We start from the raw sequence: 25,886 nt of genomic DNA on the forward strand, positions 1-25,886 counted from the left end.
TTTGTGGAATCACTTCAAGTAAGTCAGGTCAGAAGGAGGTGATTCCCTTGGGATAGCCAGACAGACTATTCTCAACAAGCACAATCAATTGCCCTTTCTCGCATGCAGCATGTTGGGATGCAGCTGGATTCTTGCAGCGCTTGGAGAATGGTCCTCAAGCTCACAAGCATTATCATGTGAGTCAAAAACGCCTTGAGAATGGCCTATCGAAATGTGTATATGTGTGATGAGATACTATACCATAGTAGACCCAACCTCGACCTGAGACCTGCCACTCTATTTGCCTACTACGGTAGATAAGACATGCCAAGGCGTTGCACTCATTGGGGTCCAACAGCCGTGTGGCCAACAACAATTCAAGGTGGCTTACTCTGTGTTCAATCATCCCTTTCGGACCCGAGGCGGGGTGGTTGAGCAAAAGCCAACGAAATTCCTTGTAACTGAATGTCTTGGCTGATGGCTGAGCTCACCTTTGCCCCTCCTTCCCAAGTGCAGACAACTTGCCCCTCACCCCACCTAAGCTCACCAGCTCGAGCTGTGAATGGAGTCTTGGCGCGTTTGACTTGACACGCCATCCATCCAGCCATTCATCCATCCATCACTCTCTTTCACCCTGCCAATCTTTTCCCCCTCTGCTCCTTCTCCTCTACCCTCCCTCCTTTGGATGCTCATTTTTGCATCTTTCTTTTCTTCAAAAAGTGCAACTATCAAGTCCCTCCCCCCGTTCTTTTCTAAAACTTTTCTGAAAGACGCAGCTGTTCTTCAGCTGCACCACCACATAACATTTGATTAGGGCCCCACAGACCTCTGAATCTGAGCTGTCACTACCACCAGTAGGTACGTACGTCACCAAGGATCCACACAAGTCGTGGCAGCACGACCTTTGGAAGCTTCGTTGCTCCCATTGTGTTGTTACTAGGTTGTGAGGTTAAAGATTTGGTCTCTCAATATTATCCTTACTTGAACGCAAAAAACTGACAAGCAACCAATCGACACAGGAGAACAAGCCCGATTCCCACCATGTCCTCGTTCAAGATGACGCCCTTGCTATGGGGCTTCATTCTACTCTTCCTCTTTGCCAGACCTGCCCATGCCTTTGGAGCTGGTAACATTGCGGGTATATCCAAGGTCGAAGGACAGAACTGTAAGCTCTTGGGTCCTAATATGCTCCTCCTCGTCCAGATTGTTACTGACTGAAAGTTTCCACACAGGGCGCCATGGTGACATCGAGGGTAAGCCGAGGTCTTCTGACAACAACTTACAGCAGGGCCAAACACTGACAGCTATGTCTAAATAGATACTCTGCTAAAGATCTTGATGGCCCGATCTGTGGGCGGCAAGAAGTTTGATAAGCTCATGGTCTCTCGTACCTACTTCGGCAACTGGCTCCGAGATTACTCCCAGGCCATCGACGTGGGCACCGTCAAGTCTGTTTCCGCCGAGGCCATCCGTCTCCTGCTCTGCATTCTCGGCTTCTTGACCTTCGGTTTTGGCTCGCGCGAGTTCGAGGTCACGGCTGAACGCCTGGGCTGCTACCGGCCTGAAGGTATATATGAGCCATCCAGTTGTGACGTGACGTAACACGACAGACAGAAAATGCTAACACAGCACGAAGATCATATCGACAACCCCAAGAACTACGCGGATAATCTAGATGCCCGCCAGTATGATCGTCGCCTGCGCGGTCCGGTTGATGAGCGGGTCGAGCTGGCCATTGATCCAGAGACGGGCATGAAGAATTACATTGCGAATGAGCGTGCCAACATCATGACCAGCGCCCTGCACGTCAGACGTCTGTTCACCAAGTGTATTCAGCTGGGACGACAGTATTCTCGCGGGCACAGGAAGGAGGACTTGTACGAAGCCCTTCGCCTGATGGGCACTGGCCTTCACTGTCTGGAAGGTGAGACTCGACCTATCCGTACCACAGAGGATGGCAGGCATACTGACGACATCTCTCGCCGCAGACTTTCTGGCGCACAGCAACTACTGTGAGCTTGCTCTCATCGAGATGGGAGAGCACGACGTGTTCCCTCACGTGGGCCGCAACACCCGCATGCGCCTCCGCGGTGCGCGCAGCGAAGTCTACCCCTGCGTGACCGGGACTTTTGGCGGCGTAGACTTCCTGCATTCCGTGACGGGCGAGGTCTCCGATAAGCTGACACAGAACGAGATCGACGAGCTCGAGGGCACGCTGCAGCAGAGCTCGAATAGCGACACCAGCATGCTGCGCAACCTGCTCGACATGATCCCCAGTGGCCTCTTCGGAGGCGACGATAAGAAGGACAAGATGGAAGAGCTCCAGAACAACGCCAACGCGGCTCAGATGCAGAACACGACCATCTCGCCCCGCGAGCCCGAGGAGTACACGCTCTACATCAAGAACATCTTCAAGCAAATCATGCCTGCTATTGAGTTCCATGACGAGATCATCCAGAAGATCTCCGAGGAGATCGAGAAGATACCTATATTGCCCAAGATGATCGAGCAGCTTGAGGACCAGCTCTCCGTGTTCGTCTTCTCGCTCATTGCGCCTTTCATTGTCCCTGTGATCAACCAGATCAAGAACGAGCTGCGCACCGGCTCTGAGGAGATCATCCAGAGCAGCCAGAACGAGCAGCTTATCGTGTTCAACGATGATCACTGCAGTGACCCTACGCACTCTATGCTCTCCAAGGACCACTTCTCCAACGTAAGTCGCTTTTGCCCCTTCTCTTACACTCTCTCCGTGTTACACCTGGTTTCATCGCGGCTGACACGGTTCACTAGATACTCAACGAAGTCGCCGGCCGGACAGCGTCTCAGGTCGTGGCGTGGGTTGTTCCTCAGCTCATGCAAGCTTGGGATGACACCAGCATCGACCCTGACCGACTGTGCAGTCGTGTCATTCACGGCGTCATGCACCACCCAGCGCAGTAAGTCCAACGTGTGATTTCGATCTCTCCTTGGTAGAGCATATTCTGACTTCTCATCTCTCTCACTAGGCGTGACCAAGGCGACGACGGCGCACGAGATGGCCGGGCGATTATGTTCCGCTCCGTAGAGGAGTGGTGGAAATCCATGGACCGCTCTCAGCAGGCCGATTACCGGCGCAAGCTGAGCCGCGATGGTGTCAGACGCGATGAGAACCACAAGGAGGGAGTGCAGGACACAGGCCACGGCCACGGGTGCAGTGGCAAGCTGGGCATGCACAAGCAGTTCGGTTCGGACGGGCCGCAGACCATGGAGGACAAGATCGCGAACCAAGCCGCTGGCGCCATCATCGGCGGCTTGACAGGCGGGCTCTCCAGCATCATCTCCGAGTCCACGGGCGGGAAAATCAACCTACCCACCTCTGAACGCCCAACCCAAGGCGGCGGTCTTCTCGGAGCTGCGTCGTCGCTGCTGTCTGGAGCGTTCTCCGGTGGCGAGACCGATACGTTCGAGTCGCGCCCGCACCGTGACACGGACGGCGGTATCACCCAGACGATCGAGCAGTACGGCCGTAGTGCGGACGGACGCCGCTTCGAGCAGGCTGAGCTCATCGAGACACGCTACGACGACGGCAGGGAGCGTAGGGAGTTCCAGCGGTTCGAGCAGCGCGAAGACGGCCGCGGCCGCGAGGAGGGCTACGGTTTTGAGGAGACAGAAGAGCGACGCGGCGGGGGCCGGTTCCAGGTCACGGAGGAGAGGAGCTGGGAGGGAGGTAACAGCTTCGAAAGACGGGAGGAAGGGAGGCACCACGGCGGCGGTGGTGGCCACCATCACCAGCAGCAGGAACGCAGGGATGAAGGTGGCTTTGGGAGCTTCTTTGGTGGTGGTGGTGATGGTGGTGGTGAGCGACGCGATGAGGGATTTGGCGGGTTCGGCCGTGGCGGCCGTCGCGAGGAGCAGCAGCGCTTTGAGGAACGCCGCGAGGAACCCGAATTCGGCGGCCGCCAAGAGGGCGGCGGCGGCGGTGGCTATGGAGAGCGCCGCGGGGAGCCCGAGTTTGGTGGCGGCGGCTACGGTGGTCGCCAGGAAGAGTACGGCGGCCGTCAAGAAGGCGGCGGCGGTTGGGGCGAGGGCGGATTCGGCGGTGGTGGTGGTGGTGGTGGTCGCCGCCGTGGTGACGACGAAGAAGAGGAGTATCGAGGAGAAGACGACGGCCGCGAGGGTGGCTGGGGCGAACGTCGCTATGAGGAACGGCGCGGTGGTGGCGGTTGGTGATCTCGACACCCTTCCTCTTTTCCTGAGCTGGCGATGTGCGTCAAGCACATTATGACCCAATAGATGAGCCGTCTCTGGGGTTAGTCCGTCACTTGAAAATAAAAGTTTCTGGCTGTCTCTTCCTTTACCTCCTTTGTTGCTTCTGTCTTCCTACATCTGGGCGTCTTTGTGGACTGCAAGAGTATGCATCGGGAGTCTCTCCATCCCGGCCACAGAGCTGTCAGAGATGTTCGTCGAGGTCGATCAGGTAGGATGTAAGGCAGTATTCTCAATTCTCCTTGGAGCAAGACAGGGGGGTTTTCTTTTGGAGAATTCGAACTAGTTAAATTGTTGCAAATCATCAGGACGCTGCTATGCCGTAGTAAAGCAATATGTCCCTTCTAAGCCGTGCACGTCTCCGGCTTTTACCAGGATGTTCCAGCCCATAGCCAATACGGGCGATGCCTATATAGTCGAACCCGAGAATACCTGACTGACGCCATATCAGGTTGCTCGAATGCCTTTTCTTCCCTTTAGGTAAGTCAAATTCGACTTGCCCCCTCTCTTACGCCCAAGATGCGTCGGTCAAGAACCTATGCTAAATTTCCCTTCCGTGGTCTGCCTTTGTTGAAAACCGTGATTGCACAAGCAACCCTATAGACGTCCATGTCGCATAACCTGCAGTGGCGGCTTCCAGTGTCGCTGTATTCCTGAACGCCGTAGTCAATGCCTTCCAAAAATCGTTGTATAAAAAGTTGCGTTGGGGTATCATTGCATCACAGCTCTGTGAGGGACAAAAAAAAAAAATTGGAACCGAATCCAACCAGAGCAAGGAGAAAAAAAGAAAACACTATCGAAAGCCAGGAAACATAGTCTTGGTGATTTTCTTCCCTGTTTTCTGTCAGTAGAATGGCCAGAGGTGAAATAAAGATAGCACGAAAATTTGGGGGGGTTGAAGACTGACATCTCGGCCGTCCGTCCCAGCTCTGCCCATCACTTGACTCGACGCCAGCCAGGTCACGCATCCGCAGACGCGTCTCTGCTGTCGGGCTGTGACGGGATGGTATTTCTAACACGGCATTTGCCGCGCTGTTGCTGGGACGGAATAGCTTCTTTTTCCGAAGGTTACCCCTCCACCTGCTCGGTCGACTCTCCATCTCTGCATCCTCTACAGTAATGGAGCCGCGGAGCCGCCGTAAGGCTCTTTCACGCCGTACCATGGCATTTGTGATCTCGGGGCAGTATCCCTTCGGGAGCATGGATGCTTTGCACTGCGGACACAGGGAGCTGTTCTCACTCAGGAATTCATCGATACACTCCGGGTGGTAGATATGACCGCACGACAGCTCCCTGATGATGGTGATGCGGTTCTCGAAATCCTCCTCACAGATCATGCATCTCGGCTGGTAATCAGTCGATACGCTGTTGATCGTAAGTCCGGTTATAGTTGATCTCGCCGCCTGGCTGGGCGACACGGCTTTCTCCGACAGAGGCCTGGACTGATCGGCCCCCTCACCGTCATCTCGGTTGCGCACCAACTCGGGCAGCCCGGACGATATGGGCGAGGTCGGCGGGTTTGTGGACTTTGGTTCGTAATTGTAGGTAAAGAGGGGGAATTTCTCGACGTGCTCGATGGGGACCCTGACCCTCTTGATATTCATGGCCTCCAGATTGACCTCCCCAGACATGACCCGCTGCTGGAGTGAGACTCGTCGCCTGTGCTGGGTGTAGTGCATCAGGCAGGACACGAGAGCAACAAAGATCAGCAGGACCCCGATGCAGACGCATATGAAGACCCATATGGTCGGCAACGTGTTCGGGGTTGCGACGTAGATCTCTGACCATATCCGTACGTAGTCGTTTGCGCCCGGGCTATACAGGGCTGTGATGTTGTCGCCATACGGCACCGAGCTGACATTGCCAGAGTATAGGCTCAGTTCAGTCATCATCGCGCCACCGGCGGCTCCTGAAATAGCGTACACGGGAAATTTGCTGGTCGACCTCCAGTCACCATGGTCATGTAGGTCCCACTGCCTGTCTTCCACGCCTGGCGGTCTGTCGGACTTGTTGTTCGGCACGTAGGTGAGGAAGGCTCGAATCGGATCAGAAGAGACAGACGCCAAGTAAGACTTTGTACAGTTCGGGTCGTACCAAGGAACGAGCGCGATCAGGTTGTAGTCGGAGGGTGGTAGGTCGGCCTGACGAACGGCAGAGTTGGGAACATAGTTGGGCTCTATCTCCAAGCAAGGATCGTCTTCGTCCAGGTAGGGTACGTATAGCAAGCCCTGTATGATGCCGTTCTCGGTCGAGGCATACTTGGAAGTCAAAATCGTTATGTTGTCTCCTATAGTAGCAGAGTATGCAATGTCACTCTACACACACAGCATTAATGGACACTTTCGGTCTATGGGGGAGACGAGTAAGGGAGGGGCGGTGGGAGGCAGGACGCACGGAGAGAGCGGTGATGTTCTTGATGATAGTAGACGGGATGGTAGGGTCGCCTGACCAGGCGGGATTGCTGAATAAAAGACTATGACAAATCAGTACACACAGAGCCATGACACGAAGGACGAGGATGACGACGGGCATGTCTTTCGAGTCGGGTATTGGTGCTGTCTTGGCCATGGCCCCGGCGAGGAAGGAGTTCTTCTCGTGTCGACATCATCCTGATCGCACAAGCACGAAGCACCTCGCATTCAAGGAATACGTAGTCAAGACCTGATAGCCCAGCCACGGACGCGACAGAGATGGTTGGCCGCCAATCTGAACAGACGAAGAGGAGAAGGGCAGACTCGGGAGTTACGGTGACAAGGGGAGAAAGAATGGCGGGCATACACTGCATTTTGTATGTCATCAACGTAGGCTGTGAAACAAGAAGCGGCAGTCAGTATTCGTGTCCGTACGTGCGTGTGTGCTTCTGTCTGAGAGAAAGAGAAAGAGGATTGTCTCATTGTTCTTTCGACCATATGGTGCATTGTCTTTGGATGCGCTGGGTCTTGCCAAGGCGATCGCGCGGCTGCCAAGAATCTGGGGGAACGATCACCAAGAACTTGTGACGTGCTGTGGTCCTGTCATCCCGCCTGGGCGCGCCTCCCAAGCTTTTTTGACACCTGGCAGGGTGGGTAGAGAATAGAAGAGAAAGAAAAAAGAAAAGTAACATACTATTGCCCAGCATTGTAGACGATCATTGTGCGGGTTCTGAGACCCAAGGCTCGAGGCGCGACTGCATCCAGACTCTGAAAAATCGCGATGGTGGTTGAATGCTGACGGTGACGGTAATGCCTGAAAAGGGGAAGAAGGGGGGGAGGGAAAAAGAAGAAGAAGAGGAGATGAGTAACGACAAAAGGGTAGGTCGAATGAGTGAAGTTTGAAGGAGGTTCCAAGTGATCCGGATTGGCGACAGATGTAGGTAGTGTGTGTGTGTGTTAGTGTGTGTGTGTGTGCGCGCGTATGTATCTACGTATGTAGGTAAGACGAAATTGACGCTCTGGCTTTGATTGGTATGACGGAATAATTCTGCTTGTGGCCAGCAGGTCGTAAAGGGTGGGTTTGGGAGATGAGTGATCGGGGGGAAGAGAGAGAGATAGCGATTTGTCGACGTTGTCCTGCCTACTGATCCTCAAATTCCCTCAATTGATTTTTTTTTTTTTCTTCCCCTGTTTTTTTCTTTCCTCTTCCCCTTCCCCTGTTAATTTGGACACAAATGGAGAGAGAGAGAGAGAGAGAGAGAGAGACCGCGAAACAAGTCTGTGCGGGTAACCTGAGCTGAGGCTCACTTGCAGGTCGAGAAAGATTGAAGGATGAGACGAGGGGAGACAAGAGCAGTTGTTCCGGCGTCCAGGGCCAGCGAGGGCTGCCGTCTGCCAAGACTTTATGAGGAAGGTTCCTGGGGACCCAGGCGCCGGGGGAGGACTGGGGGGGAGAGAGCCTAGAGAAGAGGGGCACACGTGTGGGTGGGGCCCCTGGCAGAGGTAGCAACAGCCAGCAACCCGAACCAAAGAGAGGAGGGGAGCGCTTGTAAGGACGGCCCAGCAGGGGAAAAGGGAGGACTTGATAGACTGCAACCCACACCATCCACTACCCACCCATGCACCCTGTCACAACCCATGGCCTATAGCACCGTGAATTAGGCTACCGCATCAGCAGCGCGACAGAGGCTAGCCACAAGAAGCTCCTCTGAGAGGGTTACACCCAGCAAATAACCTTCCCGTCTTTTCCGTCAGGGAAATTCTGCACAGACACAACAGGGCAGGGCACCTCGCGGGCAATCAACAAGTTCCGCACCCTCCTGCTCCCGTACAGCTACACCCCCGCTAGTCCGGCACAAAGGCACACCCACACAGCATAATTGTACTACAAAGCACAACGCAGCACAATCAATACAACACACACGCGCGCGCGCGCGCCCACCCGGAACCTAAAATGCTGCATCTTGTCCAATCGGCACCACCAGACCCGAGATCTCAGGTATCGTGATGTCTTCGACCCCTCAACCGCCCCCACTGTACAGTACGTACCCAAAAGACAAGCCAAGTACCCTGCGAGTCAGAGTCAAATCTTGCAGCAAAATAAGTTTTCCAATCCCTCCCCCTTCTTACAGAAAGGTATCATCAAAAGGAAGTGAAAGTGATTTGACGTTGCCGAGGTCCGCGCCTCAGGTACTGCGCGTATCACCAGCAACAAACACGTCATTTCATTGAGGACGTACTACTTGCAGAGCTCATGTGAAAGCAAAGGGGCCTCATAGGAACCTTGAAACCACCGATACTCGTCTCCTCTGTGTTGTTGTACTCACTGATTCCGTCATCTACAGCGGCTTGGGGTTGCCACTAAGGCGAGAAGGCAGAGGCGTCGGTCTGGACTCTTGCAGACCACTGTTGGTAACACAAGTACCACAGTAGATGAGGAGAGGGTCAGACAATTTTATGCATATCGACGCCCCTTCGACTCCTAGATCGTACTATGGTAGTAAGTGTGGCCCTTTGGCTCACCTTCCTTATTCTCTCTTCTTCTTGCCCGCAACCAAGCAAGGAAAGAAGTAACTAGCAGCAGAAAATCATCACTTACACTGGTAGCGAGTCGGGGAGCCAAAGCCCTCACCAGCGGGTTTGCAGGGTAGAGTGGGCGGGTGTGTGAGAGAGTGTGTGAGAGACGGACCAAACCTTCTTTGTAGCCACTCGGAGAACAAGAGGGCCTAATCTTGATTTTCTCCCTTTTCTTTTTTTTCTTCTTTTTGCGCGAACGTTCTACTGCAACATAGCGGCAACACCACGAGTCCTCTCGGAACAGCGAGTTGGAATAATTGTTATCATTGTGAACGGGGTACCGTACCAAAATATATACCTGACCTGAGAGATAGGTGGAGAACCAACAGACAAGTACGGCAAGAATAGGTATAATACCAACCGGTCGGGACCATCGCCAAGCCTGACGGATCTGCCTTGGCTCCAAGGTGTTTCCGCGAATGTGGTGTACTTACTTACAAACGCACTTAGAAGAAGAGGGGGGGGGGGGCCAAAGCTTGGCCAAGGTGCTTATCATGGCATAAGCAATTGTCAACAGAAGCACCCTCTGCTCAATCACCCGTATACGCTTGCGAATATTTGGAGCAAGGGGAGGAGGAGAGGGGGCCGTCCAATTTCTCATACAGGTTCTCTCTCTCACACACACACACACACACACACACACACACACACACACACACAAGCATATCCCTCCCTCTACAAAAACAAACAAAGGCAACAAAGACAAGAGGCAACAAAAAAAGAGAAACAGTATCAGAGGGAGGATGGAGCCCATGCACACACGGGAAGGCCCATGCCAAGCAACAGTGACAGGTGCTGGCTTCTGCGTTTCAGACTTGGCAACCTCGCGTGTGATCTACACTTTTGGACGCGTCTCCCCCTTGCTTTCTCTTTTTCCTTACTGTTACTGGCAAGTGCACACGGGACGAAGAAAAGAATTTTCGTCTCATCGATCTGGACAGCATGGACGTAAATCCAAGTACTTGTGACTTTCTCTGCGACGTCGGCTTGTTCACCCCCCCTGTGCAGCCCGTCTTGGCAGAACTTGAGGGATCGACATCGTCTCTTCTTCTTCCCTCCCCCACTTCACGTATGATATGAGAGCAAGGGGGAAAAGAAAGGAAAGAAATGGAGAAAAAGAAACTCAAGTGAGCTATGCAACATGGCAACCATCTTGTCAATGCACACTATCTCCCGGTTCATCGGCACATAGTAGAGCGCGACTCGGCACGGAACACGGCACCAAGAGGCCTGGTCAATACCAAATCACCAACCGCCACCAACGACGGTGTTTGTGATTTTGAATGTTTTTTCCCCCTTCCCCCCCCCCCCGTCTGTTGATGTTCACTAAACTAAACCCCACCGCCACATCCCTTGCTCAGTCAGCCTCATGCAGATATACACCCACGACGATTTGTGACCCCCGCCCTAGATGCGTCTCCTCTTGCCGTGTTAGCCGCTGCGGCGATCTGCCTCGTGAAGGGGAGTTCTGGACTTGCTTTGCTTGCATTTCTTCAGATAAAAGAATCCTTGGGGGAGGGGGGGGTTTGTCTTTTATTTGTCTGTCTACCCTTGTCACTACCATCAACGGTCACTAAACAATGGACAGGTACACAAGAACAAAAGGGACTAAGGAAAAAAGAGAACCAAGAGAAAATCTGTGATTCACGCCCCTCCGACCACGGGGGACCCTCCACACGCATGCACACCCTCTCTCTTTCTCTCTCTATCGACAGACCGGTCGGGGAGATCATAATCCCCGGCTCTGGCTACTCGGCGCCTTGTCTTTGCTTTTTGTCCAGAACGCAGGTGACGTACTCGTGTCTGCATATTGCATAATACCTTGGACCTTGCAGAGACTTGCCATGTTTCCCGGTACTTTACCGCGGCATTGCTCGTGGTCTCGACATGATTCGGAAAGAAATATATTTAGCTTTTTCCACGTCACCAACTATAGAGGAGGAGGATATTGATGCCGGGCTCGTCCCCCCCCCCCCCTTTTCCGAGTCTCGGCTTGAGAAAAGCATGTGCAGGACGCTCGAGGCCACGTCGTTCGTCTGGGCCGCGCACACACACACCTGGCATCCCAGGACGGGCTGGCCGCCGAGTCAGATAAGAGTAAACGTCTGAGAAGAGAGTTGGCCGGACCATTGTCCACTCCACCAGCTGCCACGTCAGGAAGTAATTAAGGGTTAAATCTCTGAAAATATTATAATGTTTCCCTCTGCTGTGGTAGGATTCAAGGCTCACAAGGACGTTGGAAAACTAAGATGCGCAGTGTCCAAGCTCTTGAGCGAGTCTGTACAAAAAGTGAGTGAGTGGGAATGCGTAATATTGTTCGTCAAATGTGGTTAGGTAACCTACGCAGCGTGTTGATATGGCGGGGTACGTGGAATCCCTGAGGTGTTCCTTCCTTCAATGCCTGCGAAGACAACTGTACAACTTGCTTTGTCAATTAGTCCTGCTTTTGGAAGCAACGGCCCCAGAGCAGTAGCTAACCTGAGGCTATAATATTTCTGCCTTCCTCTTGTATCAAGAAGGAACTATTTGAGCAAAATGTTCTGCTGAAAGTGTGAGCATGTTGTCATAATTTTACTCGGACTCTTGCAGTGCTTCTCCCTCAAGGCTCTCTCGCCGTCCAGCACCATGCTGCAAACTACATCTACTTGATATGTACTTGAGGACTTTGAAAATTCAGCCAGAAGGTAGTGATCATAGAGGTGTCTCATGTATTTGTGATAAATCTTTTAGTCAATTCAGTACAACTAGATTTACAAAGGAAACAAGGAAGAAGAAAAAAAAATGGACAAGAACAAGGAGCTTACAAGGAAATTGGTCATCCCATCAGCTGTTGATGACCTTGGCACTAGGCTCGGCCCGTTTATTGTTCAGGTTTAGCAAAAAAGCTCTACAAGTATCTCTCTCTCTCTCACCTCTCAACCACCAATGTAAACCTCCAAGGTCTTTGCGCTGCTCACCTGGACAGCCCCCTCGGGATCCTGCGACCCGACCGCAACATCATCATAAGCAAAAGCGTATCCTCCCACCGTCTCATGGGCATGAACAACCCGTGCATAGTGGTTGGTGATGTCGGCCTCCCGGTAGAACATGGCCGCCGGCGGACCAGGCTGCACATGCCCGCCCTCGACGAGCAGGGTGGACCGCGTGAAGGCCGCGCACACACGCGGCACAATGGCCTTGAAGGCATTGTCGGCAGTGGCGTTGATGGCAAAGGCGCCGCTGTTGCAGCCCCAGATGTCAGCCGTCGTGGGCCGCGGCATGCGCACCGCCGTGCCCGTGCAGACCAGGGCGTCGTCCGTCGCCGCGTCCACCGTGCACGAGACGATGGTGTCGTTGATGGTGCCGAGGCCCGCCTGCTGCGTGTCGATGTATAGCGGCTGCTTGGCGTAGCGCTGCCAGACCTTGGTGATGTAGGGTTCGTAGTAGTCGTCGCTGGCGAAGGCGATGTGCTGCTCGGCGCCGTCCTGGGGGGACAGGACGCGGAGGAGGGTGCTGTTGTTGTCATCGCCGTAGATGCACAGCTCGCCCCATTTGTTGCCGTCCTTCTCGGCCTGCTGCTGGAGGCCGGCGCAGATTTTCTCGGCCGGGGTGGTTGCGGCGGCGGCGGCGGTGGTGTTAGCTGAGCCGGGGAGCGTGTTCATGAGGCCTGGGATGGTGTGGTTTGCACCGCTCTCATCGGTGACAGCGATGCCAAAAGCCAAGGCAACAAAGTCCACAAAGGAGAGGTTTACAAAGAATTCCTCGTCGCCGCTAGTGAGTTCGATGAAGCCCCAGCGCGTGTCGTAGGCCAGCGTGCCCGGATCGGTGACGACCGGCTGCACGACAGTGGTGATGCCGCTGGCCGCCCCAACCATCTGCCACTCCATCTGCGCGCCCTCGAAAGCGTACATGCGTGCCGAGCTGATGTAGCTGGGCAAGGTGAGCGTGGTGGACTGGCCGTGCTTGGCGAGGAAGCCGACGTCCCTTGTGACGTTGACGGGGGTGACCGAGCCTCCTGCGTTGAGGGTGAGCCACTGGCCGTTGGTCTGCAGCATCGACTGCGAGCCTGAGGTGTCTACGTCACCCGTGATGTAGATGTATAGATTCTTGCCGGAAGCAACCGTATTGTGGATGGTGATGGCTACATTGGGGTTGGCAGAGCTGGAGGACACACCTGTCTCAGCTCTGTGGTGGAGGATGTTGACAGTGTCGGTGGGGCGAGTGATGACAGAAACAACAGCTGCTGGCTGTAACTTACCTGGGCTCGAGACCAGGTTTCCTCCCACAGGAAGACATTGGGCAAGAGGGAAGGAGAAGGAGAGCAGAACCCCGACAAGGGGTGTGAGCAAGCGCACCGTACTGAGTAGCATGGCTGGTCTCGTAGTGTGTGTTGGAATCTTGTGTGTGTTTGTTCTGCTGGAGATAGTTGTGTTTTTTAAGATTTGTATTGGTGTGAATGGTCTCTCCAGTGTAATCATAGAGAGGAAGGAAAGCCATCAAACCATGCGGTGCTATCTGCGGTCATATATCCTACACCTTCTCGTCCCAAGAAAGTACTGTCATGATACACACCTACTGTCTTGACTTGTGGTCAACAAAGGGCCTTCAGTGAAAATCTACAATGGATTTGTGCGAAAATGAGGGACGACAGCAAGCGTGTCAGCAGTTTTTCAAACAAGTGTCATTGTCATCCTATGAAGAATACGCCACAAAGGCATTGTCATTTGTATGAACAATGTAGATAGACACACATACACACATAAACATAACATGGATTAAGGAGGAGAGCAAGAGAGACATGTTGATTACCTATTGACACTACCAAAATTGTATGCACTAATCAAGAACCTGTCGATGATGAAGTGACTAGCATAGTCAAAGCTCGCAAGCCTTCGCTTGAGCTCAGGAGCTGATTTCATCCAAGTCAAAGTTGAAAGTATACTGTAAAGCATTGTCCACTGACAATTCTGCAGATGTGTAATCATGTGCTTTGCAGTCCGTACTCTCTTGTGCTCTCAGCACATAGTAAGGGAAGTCCAAACAATAGCGCAATTGAACTGCAGCATATGTAGGCAAGATGTTGTTTCTCTCTTCTTCCTCTTGCCCGTGAATTAGGTATTACTGGAAAGAGAGACTTGGCATTTGCAAATATGAACATGATTCATTTCAAGGTCTTGCATGGTTGGTGATCATGAATCACATATCGGCCAGCTTATAACCTTTCCCAGCTGCACCCGGATGGCAATGCCTTTCACCAGGCGACAAACCCCACCGCGGAAATGGGAACACAGAGCAACATAATAGTGCTTTCAGTAGAGGATCATTTTGATACAGCCTGCCTGGTATAGGTAATAGAGGGTAACCTCACAACGCCGATCTGTTGTCATGCATTCCACTGCCAATCCATTGCCATACAATCCCATCGAGTCATAATGTCGAATCACGCATGCCCCTTGAAGTAACGCCAATCCTATCCTATCCATGAAATGAGTTGTGGTGGTGACATCCTTTTATCGGTGACCAGTTGTGTGCCATGAGGGGTGTCCATAAATGAGGAGCAAAGCAGCTCACTCATCCTCCTCATCATCCCAGTGCTGAGTTTCATACTTGATGAGCTCGGTCATTTCAGGCCCTTTGAAGATGGAGCTATCAGGCTCGCTAGCTCTGGGGACCTTGCCAAGATTCTCCCCATCAAAGACTGTGCCGATGCTCTCGATCCACCGACGTCGTCTCTCCATCAGGGTCTTGGTGAGGTCACCAATACCAGGTCTTGCAATGCCTGCTGCGGCTGCGGCTGCCCCTGCAGCACCAGGCCGTGCCTTCTTCTTGGTCTTGCCCATAGTACGAGTCCTCTTGAGATACGCAGCCTGCACCTGACCATCGAGATCCTCCAAGATGGTCTGGTATTCCTGGAAAGCCATGCGCTCACGGACCAGCTCTGACAGCTTGGCCTTGCGTGCACCATTGATGAGCATCTGCTCACGAAGGCGGTCCTGCAGCAGTCGCAGTCTTGCAGCAACCTCGTCGTCATAGGCACCATCATAGTCAGCACGGGTCTCTTCTGGCTGTGGCTGCTCTGGATCTGGATCCGGAAGGAAGCCAATGTGGCGGAGCTCCTGTTTGATGCGCTCCTCAACTTGATTGTAGTCCAGCTTTGGATGGGTGGCCCTCTTCCAGGTGTCTGAATTGGACTCGGGCATGTGAGAAGCAGGTGACAGCTCACGCTCAGCAGGCTGTCCATTGGGTTGCAGACCTGGTGCTGTGTCAAAGCTGTCAATGCCATTGTTGGACAGATCAAGGCTCCCATTCAGATCACCGTTCACGCCGTTTGAAAGTGGCTTGGCATCATCACTTGTATCAGCTCGACACTCAGGTCGCATGGCTTGAAGAAGGCGAGACAGGAGTGGCCCCACAGAGAGCTTGTCCGTCTCAGCAAGGTCGTCCGCCATCTGCTCGATGCCCCCACGAGCGTGATTTGGATCTAACTTGTCATGTACAGAGTCGTTGGCCGTGCTGCCATCCTCTTCTGCCCAGACTTCTTTGTAGGACTTCTTGCCTCGTTTGGGCAGAATGAAGGGGGTGACCCTGTCGCCGCGCTCTCGAAGGAATGCCAGGTCTTCTTCAGTAAAGGGCCGGAAGTATGGCTCAACGTAGGTGGAGAAGGTGTTGAAAGCGATTTGGTTGGATGGTTTTGCGCTGCTAAAGTCCTTGTCGGGAGGGACACCAGCGACCAGATCTGCAAGGTTGCTCTTGGGATATGTGGAAACTGACGTCGCCTCCTTGATGTCCTCGTCTGCCATGCTGTCCCAGTCGACTTTCGTAATCTCGTACACGGTGGGATCGGGGAATGTGGAAGGGTCGTCGCCGAACGTGTTGGCTTGGGGTACTCGAGGCGGAGGAGGGGCGCCATCGTCGTCCGAACTGGAGTCGGAATCGTCGTTGTCGTCCTCATCCTGGTCCTCCTTCTTGGCAGCCTTGTTCTTCTCGTCGACTTCCATTGGGCCAGGTGTAGCAGGAGCGACAGGTGAGAGGGAGGAGGATGCAGAGTCGTGGCCACGCGACAGCTTGCGGGGCCTGTTGGAATCGCGTAACGGAGATGAGCGTTCTGCGAGAGTGGGTAGTGTTGGTTAGTGGTAGGTCGACTAGAGTTTAGACGAAAAAGTAGAGGCAGCATACAGGCCAAGCAAGGAATCCCAAAGAAAGAAAAGAAGAAAAGACAACCACCCCGCTCTCCCTCCAAAAAAACCCAACCCCCCCCCCCTCTTCAAAAAAAAAATGGACAATGGAAATCAAAGATCGCAGCCACAGCACCGATACAGATTCATTTTCTTTTCCCCCTCGTTGAAACACTGCTCGCAAATGAGGAACCGTTTCTGACTGACCTGTGTTGCCATCCTGAGGCGCTAGAGTGTCGGTGGCTTTTCTTTTCTTCTTGTTGGCCTTGTTTGCCTTTCTGGTGCGCTCCTCATCCTCGACGCGCTGGCGCTCCTCTTCTCGACTCCTCTCAGCGGCGACCTCGTCCATCCTCGCCCTGAGCTCGTTGACGAGCCGGCGCATGCCGCGGTCGCAGAAGCCGCTCCGCCTCTCGAGAGTGTCCTGGAGGCGCTGGAAGCGGGTCATGACGCCATCGAGGCTCCTTGACTCGGGCATGTGGGAGTTGGAGCCATTCTGGTCGACGACGTCCTCGTACGTGATGTTGCGGAAGGACTCGTACGGGAGGTCGAGCCACTCTGTCGACTTGTTCTCGACGGGGGGGAGAGATGCCGACGGCGGGATCGAGCTGGGCGTGGTATTCCGACTGCGCTGGCGGGCGATGGCACCGGCCCCTTTCTTGCCGGTGCCCTTCTGACTCGACGATGCAGGAGGCATGTTGGTTGATAGGTAGATTTGTTCTGCTTCTTCAACAGTTAAGGGAACGTGAGCGTCTTGTTCCAAGGGGCCATGGGAGGAAGGAGTTTCGGGGCGAGCGAGGGCGGCAGTAGCGATGCGCCTCTGCAGCAAGGTCGGTCGGCTGGCTATCGACGACGACAACAGACAACGCCAGAGGTCATTGATATTGAGAATCGACTCCACGCCAGGTGATGTGGGTCATGAGCAGCTATGGGTCATTAGATGGGACAAGCAAGCAGTGAGTGAGAGACGGTCGTTTCGCGTTGAGGCTCCTAAGCTGACTTACGCGGAGGTGGGACCAACGGGAACCATGACAAGATGAAGAATGAAGCACCGCCACGCCCAACCAGGGAAGAGGCTTTGTGGCTTTATTTTAAGTGTGGCTTGACCTTGACGCAACCTCACCTAGTCACTAGTGCCATAGTACTACGAATCATGTAGCACTGTCGTCCTTGACGAATTGCATCTTCACCTCTCTTCTTCACAATCACTTTCATGCTGGCATACCGATTGATGACAATACATACTCAAGTGATCATGCAGTCCTCCTTCATCACTACAGAACGAAAACAAGAAAAGGAAGGAGAAGAAAAGAAATTACAACCACACAGTCAGGTGACTGGATGGGCGACACAAGAGGGCGGGCCGATCTAATTCTTTCCTCTTCTTTCTTCTCCGACCCTGACTGCATGCATGGATTTGGCTGGACTGCATTGACGATCGCGCCTGATAGCTCTGCGCTTTCTATGCAGGAGCAATCGTTTCCGACATCGTGACTCGAAAAACCCAGACATTATCCGCGAGTGCAGCGCAGCAGTGCATCAGTGCCATTAAATCTCGTCGAGGCCAGATTCGCAAATGGCTCAAACACATGTCTTGAGCAGATGATGCTGATTGGTTGCTCAGCTGGGCCACCACGCCCAAGTGTGAAGCTTGGCCGAGGGATGCGACGCAAATGTGGGGACCTTTCATCGATCAGGGTCCTCCCGTTTATACGACGAGGACCCAATTGAGACGGTTGCGGCACCACGAGTATTGATTCTCGAGAGCACATGGCTCGAGGTTGCCTCTATGTGCGTGTGTGTGTCTCCTTTAGGCAAGCCGATAGGTAAGTAGGTTATTATGGTATGTACGCTCCCAGGTGTCTTTGCTTTACATTTATATTTTTGTTGGGGATCACAAGCCCTCCTTCTTCCCTCCTCTTGTGTGCTTTCTGCTTTTTTTGTTCTCTCTTTCTTTTCTTTTCTATCTCTTACCTCTTACCTCGACTCAACGTCCGGTAATAATTCGTTATTGTTTCCACAATCTTCTTCCTCTCTCAAGCATATATCTTGCAATGAGAGAATATCATGGCTTCTCTTGGTGGTAACATGTTACCTCCACAAATGGATTCCAAAATTGTCTATGCTGGTATTGCTGGCGTCGTTTGTTTTGCAATTGGCCTATCTCGGGTCTTTGCAGACAAGAGCGAGAACGATCAAGACGAAACGCCAGGTCTCGTCAAGTCTCTGTTGTTGTTCGCCTACTCTTGCTTCCTAAAGCCTCATGAGGGTGACAGCAAGGGCAACCAGCAGGATGCCCTTGAGTCCTTCTATAAGAAGCAGGCGGGCATTTATGACAGCACGAGAAGCGCTCTTCTGAGAGGCCGTGAGGATATGCTGGCACTGGTAGCTGCCCAGCTGGAGTTCAAAGCCAAGAAGAGCGCCACATCCAAGGGAAAGAAGGAGGCCGTCGTCAAGAGGGTCTGGGTTGATGTGAGCCCTCCTTTACCAAAACTCAGCAATATGCTTCGTCCTGGTGATCCTGTCCTGATTTATTCACTCTATAGGTGGGCGGGGGCACTGGGTTCAATATTGAGGCTATGAACCAGTTTGTCAACGTGCCCGAGTTCTTCTCCAGCGTCTACCTGGTCGATTTCTCTCCTTCTCTATGCGAGGTTGCCCGCAAGCGTTTCGCTCGACTGGGCTGGAAAAACGTCCAGGTCATCTGCGAGGATGCAAGAAAGTTCAAGCTGGAGGATTATGAGAATGATCTTCGGGGACTCCAGTCACCACCCGTCCGGAGTCCCAGTCACTATTTTTCTGACAAGCGTCCTGAGCATGGCGGCGCTGATCTGATCACCATGTCGTACAGTTTGTCTATGATTGTATGTGTGTCATGAGGTGATGGCGAGAGAGAAGCAAAGCGAACGTCACTGATAGTCTCGTGCAGCCTGACTACTATTCTGTCATCGACTCCTTGACATGTCTGCTTTCGCCCGACGGGGTGATGGGGGTGGTTGACTTTTATGTGCAGTCCAAAGTCGACGTCAACTTCCGAAATTACACGGGCGGTCTTGTCAACCGCCACGTCAACTTTCTCGGGCGCACGTTCTGGAGGGCCTGGTTCGACATCGACAGGGTTGGTCTCGAGCCCAGCCGCCGTGATTATCTCGAATATCGATTCGGCACGCTTCTGGGCGCCAACTTCCGCAACAACATGCTGGGCGCGATCCCCTACTACGTCTGGTTGGGCTGCCACAAGAAGCCGTTTGCCTCGTCCAGCCTGCCTCAGGAAATTGTCGAGTATGTGGACGCGCTGGTGACCGAGTCGCCATATCTGCTGCCTGCCAACGCCCCGAATGCCCTGACCCGAGCAGTGCAGAGGACGGCGCCCGAGATACGGTCCAAGGCCTTTGATGCTGCCGTGGGAAATCTCGCCTCGAATCTTCCCCTGCCGGCCTTCTTCTACCAGAACCATCACTGGCGCATCTACTACGACGAGCGGCTCAAGAAGCACACGCAATTCAATGATGAGTATATCTACGCCTTCACATGGGAGGACTCCCGCACCGATGCCCGGATCCTCAACCTCAAGTCCGACGATGTCGTCCTGGCCATCTGCAGCGCAGGGGACAACATCCTCTCGTACGTGATGCAGGGTCCTGCTCGCGTCCACGCCGTCGACCTGAACCCCACGCAGTGCCACCTCCTGGAACTCAAGGTGGCCGCCTACAACGCACTGCCCTACGAGGACTTCTGGAAGATCTTTGGCGAGGGAAAACACACCGAGTTCCGCCAGCTGCTCGTCTCGAAGCTCTCCCCTCACCTGTCCAGCCGCGCGTTCCAGTACTGGCTCAGTAACGCGCACATCTTCACCAGCGCGCGAGGCCGCGGGCTGTATGACACAGGCGGCTCCAAGCACGCCATCAGGGTGATGCGCTGGATAGCACGTGTCTTTGGCCTCCAGCGCGCCGTCGCAGCCCTCTTGGAAGCCAAGACGCTCAACGAGCAGCGCGAGGTCTGGCGCTCGTCCATCCGGCCCGCGCTCCTCTCCACCGCCGTCAACCGCCTCGTCGTCTCCCAGGAGGCCTTCCTCTGGGCGGCCCTCGGCGTGCCCAAGAACCAGCTCGCCATGATCGAGGCGGACCACGCAGCGCGCGGCGGCGACAGGGGCCGCACCACCCGCTCCCAGGCCGTCTGGAACTACATGGTCGACACGCTGGACCCGGTGGCCGAGGGCACCCACATCGCGGCCGACAACCCCTACTACCACGTCTGTCTCGCCGGCAGGTTCTCGCGCAGGTGTCACCCAGAGTACCTCGCCCCGCAGGCCCACGCGCGCCTGTCCCGGCCCGGCGCCCTGGACGGCCTGCGCATCCACACGGACGAGCTGGACGAGGTCATCGCGCGCATCATGCCAGGCACCCTGACGGTCGCGGTCGTCATGGACTCGATGGACTGGTTTGACCCGCAGGGCCCGGGAGCCGCCGCCCAGGTGCGCAAGCTGAACCGGGCGCTCAAGATGGGCGGGCGCGTCATGCTGCGCAGCGCGGCGCTGACGCCTTGGTATGTCAAGGTGTTTGAGCAGTCGGGGTTCTCGGCCAAGAGGCATGGGGAGAGGCTGCCTGGGGTATGTATTGACCGCGTCAATATGTACGCCAGCTGCTGGGTTTTGAGCAAGACGTCTCATCTGCCGCCTCCCACGCCGGATCTGGATGGGGCTGTGGGGGCGGAAATGGACAGCCTTGTGATCTGAGAGTGTTTTGTCACGCCTTTTTCAAAAAAAATTTTTTATGTTATTGAAACGCCTTTGACTGTCTTTTGGTGCTAGTTACGAGAAAGATAGGGTGGGTGTCATTGAGGTATTACACACAGAAACCAAAACAGTGGTCCGAATTAGTATACAACCTGCCGAGGGTTTTACCTTTGATTCCATGCCCATGATGATACAGCCCGCATTGGATCCAAGTCAGATGCTTGTCTTCAAAAGATACAGTGCAATCAGCAATGCACATACAGATACATAGACACCTTGTGCCTCCGACTGGATGAACACCCTGTGGCCATCAACCAATAGGCAGCTCGGCCACCCATCCGACCCCCGCGTGTGCCATGCAATAGCATCCTACAATATCTCGTGGTTAGCTTTGATAGGATGGCATTGGAGAGCCTCGAGATGATAGTTACCTATGTTCTGCAGTCCTCATAAACCATGCTTTGATAATGCAGCGCACGTGTGAGTTGGACAGCGGTACATGATATTCTATGTCTCGGGTTTTCTCGCTCTCTTTCGTTTCATTCCGATCTCTCTCTTCTTCTTTCCCTTTTCCTCTCGACACGGTTGCACATCTTTCTTGTGCCACGCTTCCTGTATTTCTTTGGTCGACCGTGTATCAAGGCTGTCTTACTTGAAACAGAGTCGAGACCTTTGAATTCTACCCATCCATCATCACATATACACTTCTTGAAACCCCCACACTCTCCCTCCTCCCGCAAGGCTGCAAAGAAGAAGGACCAAACATCCAGGTGTATCTACACTTATAAGCCATGTCCGATCACAACCAGGGCCAACGTTCCCAGCTGGACACCATGGAGGACAAATGGGCCTCAGGATGGCTTGGTCCTCGTCCGACCTCTTCCCCCTCCTCCATGTACGACAACAACCCAGGCATTTTTCTTTCTTTCTCTCTCTCTCTCTCTCTCTCTCTCTCTCTCTCTCTCTCCCTCTCTCTCCCCACCCTTTAACCAATCAATAATCTCACTTACTGACGGTCACAGATTACCTTCCTATCGCGCCTCCCTACTCGAGAATAACCTAGTTCCCCCCCAATATACTCTAACCTGCACTGTTCCTGGCTGCTCGTCCGCTCCCTTCATGCGCGCCGCCTCCCTCCAGCGACATGTCGCCCAGTATCACCAGACTACGGAGCAGCCACAACAGGGGCCGGTTGCCCAGACTGAGTATCCCTGCCTATTCGCGGGCTGCCTCGTCGCTCCATTCAAGCGCTTCGCGGACCTCGACCGGCATACAAAACACGTCCATTCGCCCAAGAGCTTGCAGACGTCTCGATACTGCGACTGGTCCAAGGGAAAGGATTTCCAAGATACTGCAGGTGACAGCCCTTTCACTCGAAAGGATCATTTCAAGGCGCATCGGAGGGACTACCAACTTGAGCCGCTCCAAAGCTGAGTGATGCTGTGTCAATACAGGGGATTGATTGTCAAGCTAGAGAAAACCGACTGTTGTGGACACATATTTTGACGGGGACGTACTGAAGCGGTGGGAAGACAGAGTATCACGACCATCTCAAGTCTGTTATGTGATGTATAGTTTCTAGTGTGGTTTTTTTTTTGGTTTTGTTTCGTTCAACATAATATATGCGAGGTCTCATGCAAGTTTGCGCTTTTGTGACGGAGCCTTGTGGCTCACCAACTGGCCAATCTAAATACTAACAGAGGTATCTTATTATCCCAAAACCCGTTGTATGTCCAAATACCCAATTAACTAGGAAGAGAAATGAGGCGCATTGAGGAACAGCCCCATCAGCACACCACCCAGAGTACCAGCAATGGGAATGGTGAGAATCCAGGCGGTCAGAAGCAGGCCGATCCGCTGGAAGTTGACGGCCTTGAGGGTACCGTTGCAGAGACCGACACCGACAGTGGCGCCAGTGATGCACATCGAGGTTGAGACCGGCAGCGAGTACTGCGAGAAGACCAGCACGGTGACGGCGGCGCCCATCTCCATGGAGCAGCCTCGGCTGGGGCTGTGGTATGTGATCTTGTTTCCCATGACTGTTGGGTTGATTCCAGATTAGCGACCGCTGACATGATAATACGAAGTAGGGGGTTTGGATTGGATATCCACACACCTTTCATGATGTTGTATCCATAAGTGATCAGACCCAGTGAGATCATGGCAGAGAGGACCGCGAGCTGCCACACAGGCACAGGCGCCTTGGAAGCAGCAGCATCACCAGTAGACCAGGCCGAGTAGATGACCGCCCAAGGTCCCACCGAGTTACCAATATCATTCGCACCATGCGCAAACGACGCAGTACACGCCGTCAGGATCTGCACGAACGAGTAGGTGTGCTCCACCTCGTTAGGATACTTTTGCGCATGAGCATAGACACGCTGCATACGATCACCCTCGGGCGTGCCCGCAATGCCTGACTGCGCGGCGTGGATGTCGTAGTGCAGACCGTACAGCGCACCCACGACGATCTGGGCTGGGAGGCGCTTGAGCAAAATGCGGATGTTGTGCAGCTCGTAGATCTGACCAGCGCCCATGGGGTTGTCATGGAGGAGGCGCATGGCCCAACCCAGAGGTCCCTTTTTCTTCAGCAGCCTGGCGTGGAACCTGGCCTCGCCGTCGGCCATCAGCTCCTTGTAGGACGGGTGGGCAACCTCGTTGGTGACGGCCTGCTTCTCGCTGTCTGTTGTAGTGGGGGTGGTGGAGGCTCTGGCTCCCTTGAGCTCGGAGACGGTGGTGGACTCGTCCTCCTCCTCCTCATCGTCGTGATATTTTTGGACCACCTCGTAGTTGGGGATCTTGGCCTTTTCGCTTTCGGCTGGGGCGGGCCTTTTAAAGAGGAGGGGACCGTAGATGAACTGCCACCACTTGAGAGTCTGGTCCTTCTTGATGATCTTGGTGTGCACATAGGGCACAAAGAACAACGCCGCGAGTAGGGCAAGACCTGCACCCGTGCCCATGGTGACGCTGGCGACATACCAGCCGGGCTTCTTGTTCAGGCCCAGGTTGGGAGAGCCTTTGTAGACGATGGAGAGTGTGCAGATGGTGCCGGCGATGAGGAAAAAGAAGGGCGAGGACCACACGGCCCAGGGCACAGGGTTGCTACGGATGTGAACGACCAGCTTGATGAGCATGAAGATGGACGCCCCAAAACCAGCCGAGATGGCTGGTGCCATGCCCAGGCCTGCAAAGATGGCGCCCAGGCCTTTTCCTTTGTTCCACCCCCACTGGACCTGCGAGGCGCCCACCGTCGCGATGCCCACGCCTGCTACGGCCGAGATGAGCGAGTAGGTCGACGAGACGTGGGCTGAGTGGCGGGTGCACCACATGACCCAGGTCGAGGCCGCGGCCAGGGCACATGTGAAGGCCAGCATCTGCACGCCGGCGTTGTCTTGGAAGGCTGAGTTGGGGATGATGCCGTTCTTGATGGTGTCGGCTGTCCTGGCGCCGACTGTGATAGCACCCAACATCTCGAAGATGGTGCCGAGGACCATGGCCTGTCTGTAGGAGATGGATCTCGAAGACACACTGGTCGCCCAGGCGTTGGCAACATCATCTAATGATTGTGACAAAAAGGGTATCGTTAGACAAGTTGATTTGATTTGAGAAATTTGAGTGTTGTTGTTGACTTACTGGCTCCGTTGTTGTAGGCATCGAGCATGGCAAAAAATGTGCCTATCGCAAAGACATAGGTATATTGGTCCAACATCTTGAATGGGAGTTGTGCCCTGGGAGGCAAACCACCGTGTATTCAAAAGGAAGGGGAGGAAAAAGAAGAGAAGAACAGGACAATGATAGAAGCTCGAGGAGGAGCGAACAAGAAGTGGTTACTTCTCCAAACCAAACTTTATTCTCTGGGAAGGAGCCATGCGCAGCTCTATATACAATCATGCCCCTTCTCGTCTCGAGAGTGAATTGATACCAGGTTTCCAAATCCTCAGCACCGGAAACTCGTCCTCCTCCTAACTTGTTCCAACGGCGCTGGTCTCGGCCCCATATCCCACCCTCATCCCGACATAGCCACAAGCAAGGTTTGAGTGGGCGCCATCAAGAAGAGAAGAGCGCTTTCCGAGCAGCACGTTTCTCAATCGGAGGCTCTGACTTGCGCAAAGCCTTTCGAAGCATCCTCAGCTAGTCCAGATCACCCTGTCTGCTTCTGGGCAGTCCGCCGGGCCAAGCCTTCCTTGGTGTACACAAAGTAAGAACTTCCCAACGGGATCCCTCTCATGAACATGACTTTGCGAGGACGAGAATTTCCTTAGCCAGCTTGGCGAGCAACGCCCATCCTAATGGCTTGGCCCGCTCACCCCCAGGGCGGAGAGCGGGCTCTATATACAGTAGAAAGTTTAGAAGGGCCGGGTCGGGACAAGGCTCTTGGCGTAGCTTGGCGGTAAGTCCGGAAAGGGTAGATAGTCACCTATGAAAGACGTTGAAAGCAGGCACGTGGGCTTGATTGCAAGGCTTGGGATCTTTTTTATCATTTGTATGTTGCGACAAGATTTTGACTTTGGAGGTTTGGGTGCGTTAGGCCTCGTCTGATTCGTTGCGCCACATTCTCCATATCGTCGCGTAGTCTTCTTTTTTTGTGAGCTTTATTGACTGTGCTAGCAAAATCCAGGCCCCAAAATGTACGTATAGCAAAGCACATTCGGTGTCATTTGTCATGGGAACTCAAGATGAAGACGAGCACGTGGCTCTACATGTGGTTGGAGGACGTGTAGCGCAGTCATAATTTTTTGCGCTTCAACTGGAATTTTTTTTGGACGTAACCAAGAGGGTTCTGGGAAG

The 25,886-nt window shown here is 53.9% G+C and overlaps 7 protein-coding genes across 7 annotated transcripts; 3 read left to right on the top strand and 4 right to left on the bottom strand.

Annotated features, from left to right (window-relative positions):
- Positions 1–978: 978 nt before the first annotated feature.
- Positions 979–3,711, top strand: M406DRAFT_278299 (Het-C-domain-containing protein; the record flags this gene model as incomplete). The annotated part of the gene is made up of 7 exons (XM_040918343.1): positions 979–1,144; positions 1,212–1,232; positions 1,298–1,546; positions 1,616–1,903; positions 1,968–2,692; positions 2,770–2,915; positions 2,985–3,711. Coding segments are annotated over exons 1-7 (2,280 nt in total), but the record flags the coding sequence as incomplete, so codon positions are not given.
- A 783-nt stretch (positions 3,712–4,494) lies between these two features.
- M406DRAFT_91260 (uncharacterized protein) lies at positions 4,495–7,959 on the bottom strand. Its single transcript, XM_040926198.1, has 5 exons — positions 7,330–7,959; positions 7,003–7,030; positions 6,619–6,697; positions 5,132–6,539; positions 4,495–5,058 (listed from the first exon to the last, which is right to left on the bottom strand). Exons 1-5 carry the CDS (start codon positions 7,340–7,342, stop codon positions 5,018–5,020), a joined length of 1,569 nt encoding a protein of 522 aa, XP_040775678.1. The 5' UTR covers positions 7,343–7,959; the 3' UTR covers positions 4,495–5,017.
- Positions 7,960–12,127: 4,168 nt separating this feature from the next.
- Positions 12,128–13,561, bottom strand: M406DRAFT_70760 (family 64 glycoside hydrolase; the record flags this gene model as incomplete). The annotated part of the gene is made up of 2 exons (XM_040925369.1): positions 12,128–13,332; positions 13,366–13,561. 2 exons carry the CDS (start codon positions 13,559–13,561, stop codon positions 12,128–12,130), a joined length of 1,401 nt encoding a protein of 466 aa, XP_040775679.1.
- Positions 13,562–14,496: 935 nt separating this feature from the next.
- On the bottom strand, positions 14,497–17,060 carry M406DRAFT_291875 (uncharacterized protein; the record flags this gene model as incomplete). Its single annotated transcript, XM_040918996.1, has 2 exons — positions 14,497–16,296; positions 16,574–17,060. 2 exons carry the CDS (start codon positions 17,058–17,060, stop codon positions 14,759–14,761), a joined length of 2,025 nt encoding a protein of 674 aa, XP_040775680.1. The 3' UTR covers positions 14,497–14,758.
- A 1,266-nt stretch (positions 17,061–18,326) lies between these two features.
- M406DRAFT_278307 (S-adenosyl-L-methionine-dependent methyltransferase) lies at positions 18,327–21,272 on the top strand. The gene is made up of 3 exons (XM_040918344.1): positions 18,327–18,835; positions 18,910–19,227; positions 19,293–21,272. The coding sequence occupies exons 1-3, from the start codon at positions 18,431–18,433 to the stop codon at positions 21,096–21,098; spliced, it is 2,529 nt and encodes an 842-aa protein (XP_040775681.1). The 5' UTR covers positions 18,327–18,430; the 3' UTR covers positions 21,099–21,272.
- A 659-nt stretch (positions 21,273–21,931) lies between these two features.
- On the top strand, positions 21,932–22,532 carry M406DRAFT_70757 (uncharacterized protein; the record flags this gene model as incomplete). Its single annotated transcript, XM_040925368.1, has 2 exons — positions 21,932–21,993; positions 22,121–22,532. 2 exons carry the CDS (start codon positions 21,932–21,934, stop codon positions 22,530–22,532), a joined length of 474 nt encoding a protein of 157 aa, XP_040775682.1.
- A 315-nt stretch (positions 22,533–22,847) lies between these two features.
- On the bottom strand, positions 22,848–24,807 carry M406DRAFT_258342 (putative sodium/phosphate symporter; the record flags this gene model as incomplete). Its single annotated transcript, XM_040917226.1, has 3 exons — positions 22,848–23,137; positions 23,215–24,654; positions 24,732–24,807. 3 exons carry the CDS (start codon positions 24,805–24,807, stop codon positions 22,848–22,850), a joined length of 1,806 nt encoding a protein of 601 aa, XP_040775683.1.
- Positions 24,808–25,886: the final 1,079 nt, after the last annotated feature.

This window comes from Cryphonectria parasitica (genome assembly GCF_011745365.1).
Source record: "Cryphonectria parasitica EP155 unplaced genomic scaffold M406scaffold_5, whole genome shotgun sequence".
Lineage (NCBI taxonomy): Eukaryota > Fungi > Ascomycota > Sordariomycetes > Diaporthales > Cryphonectriaceae > Cryphonectria > Cryphonectria parasitica.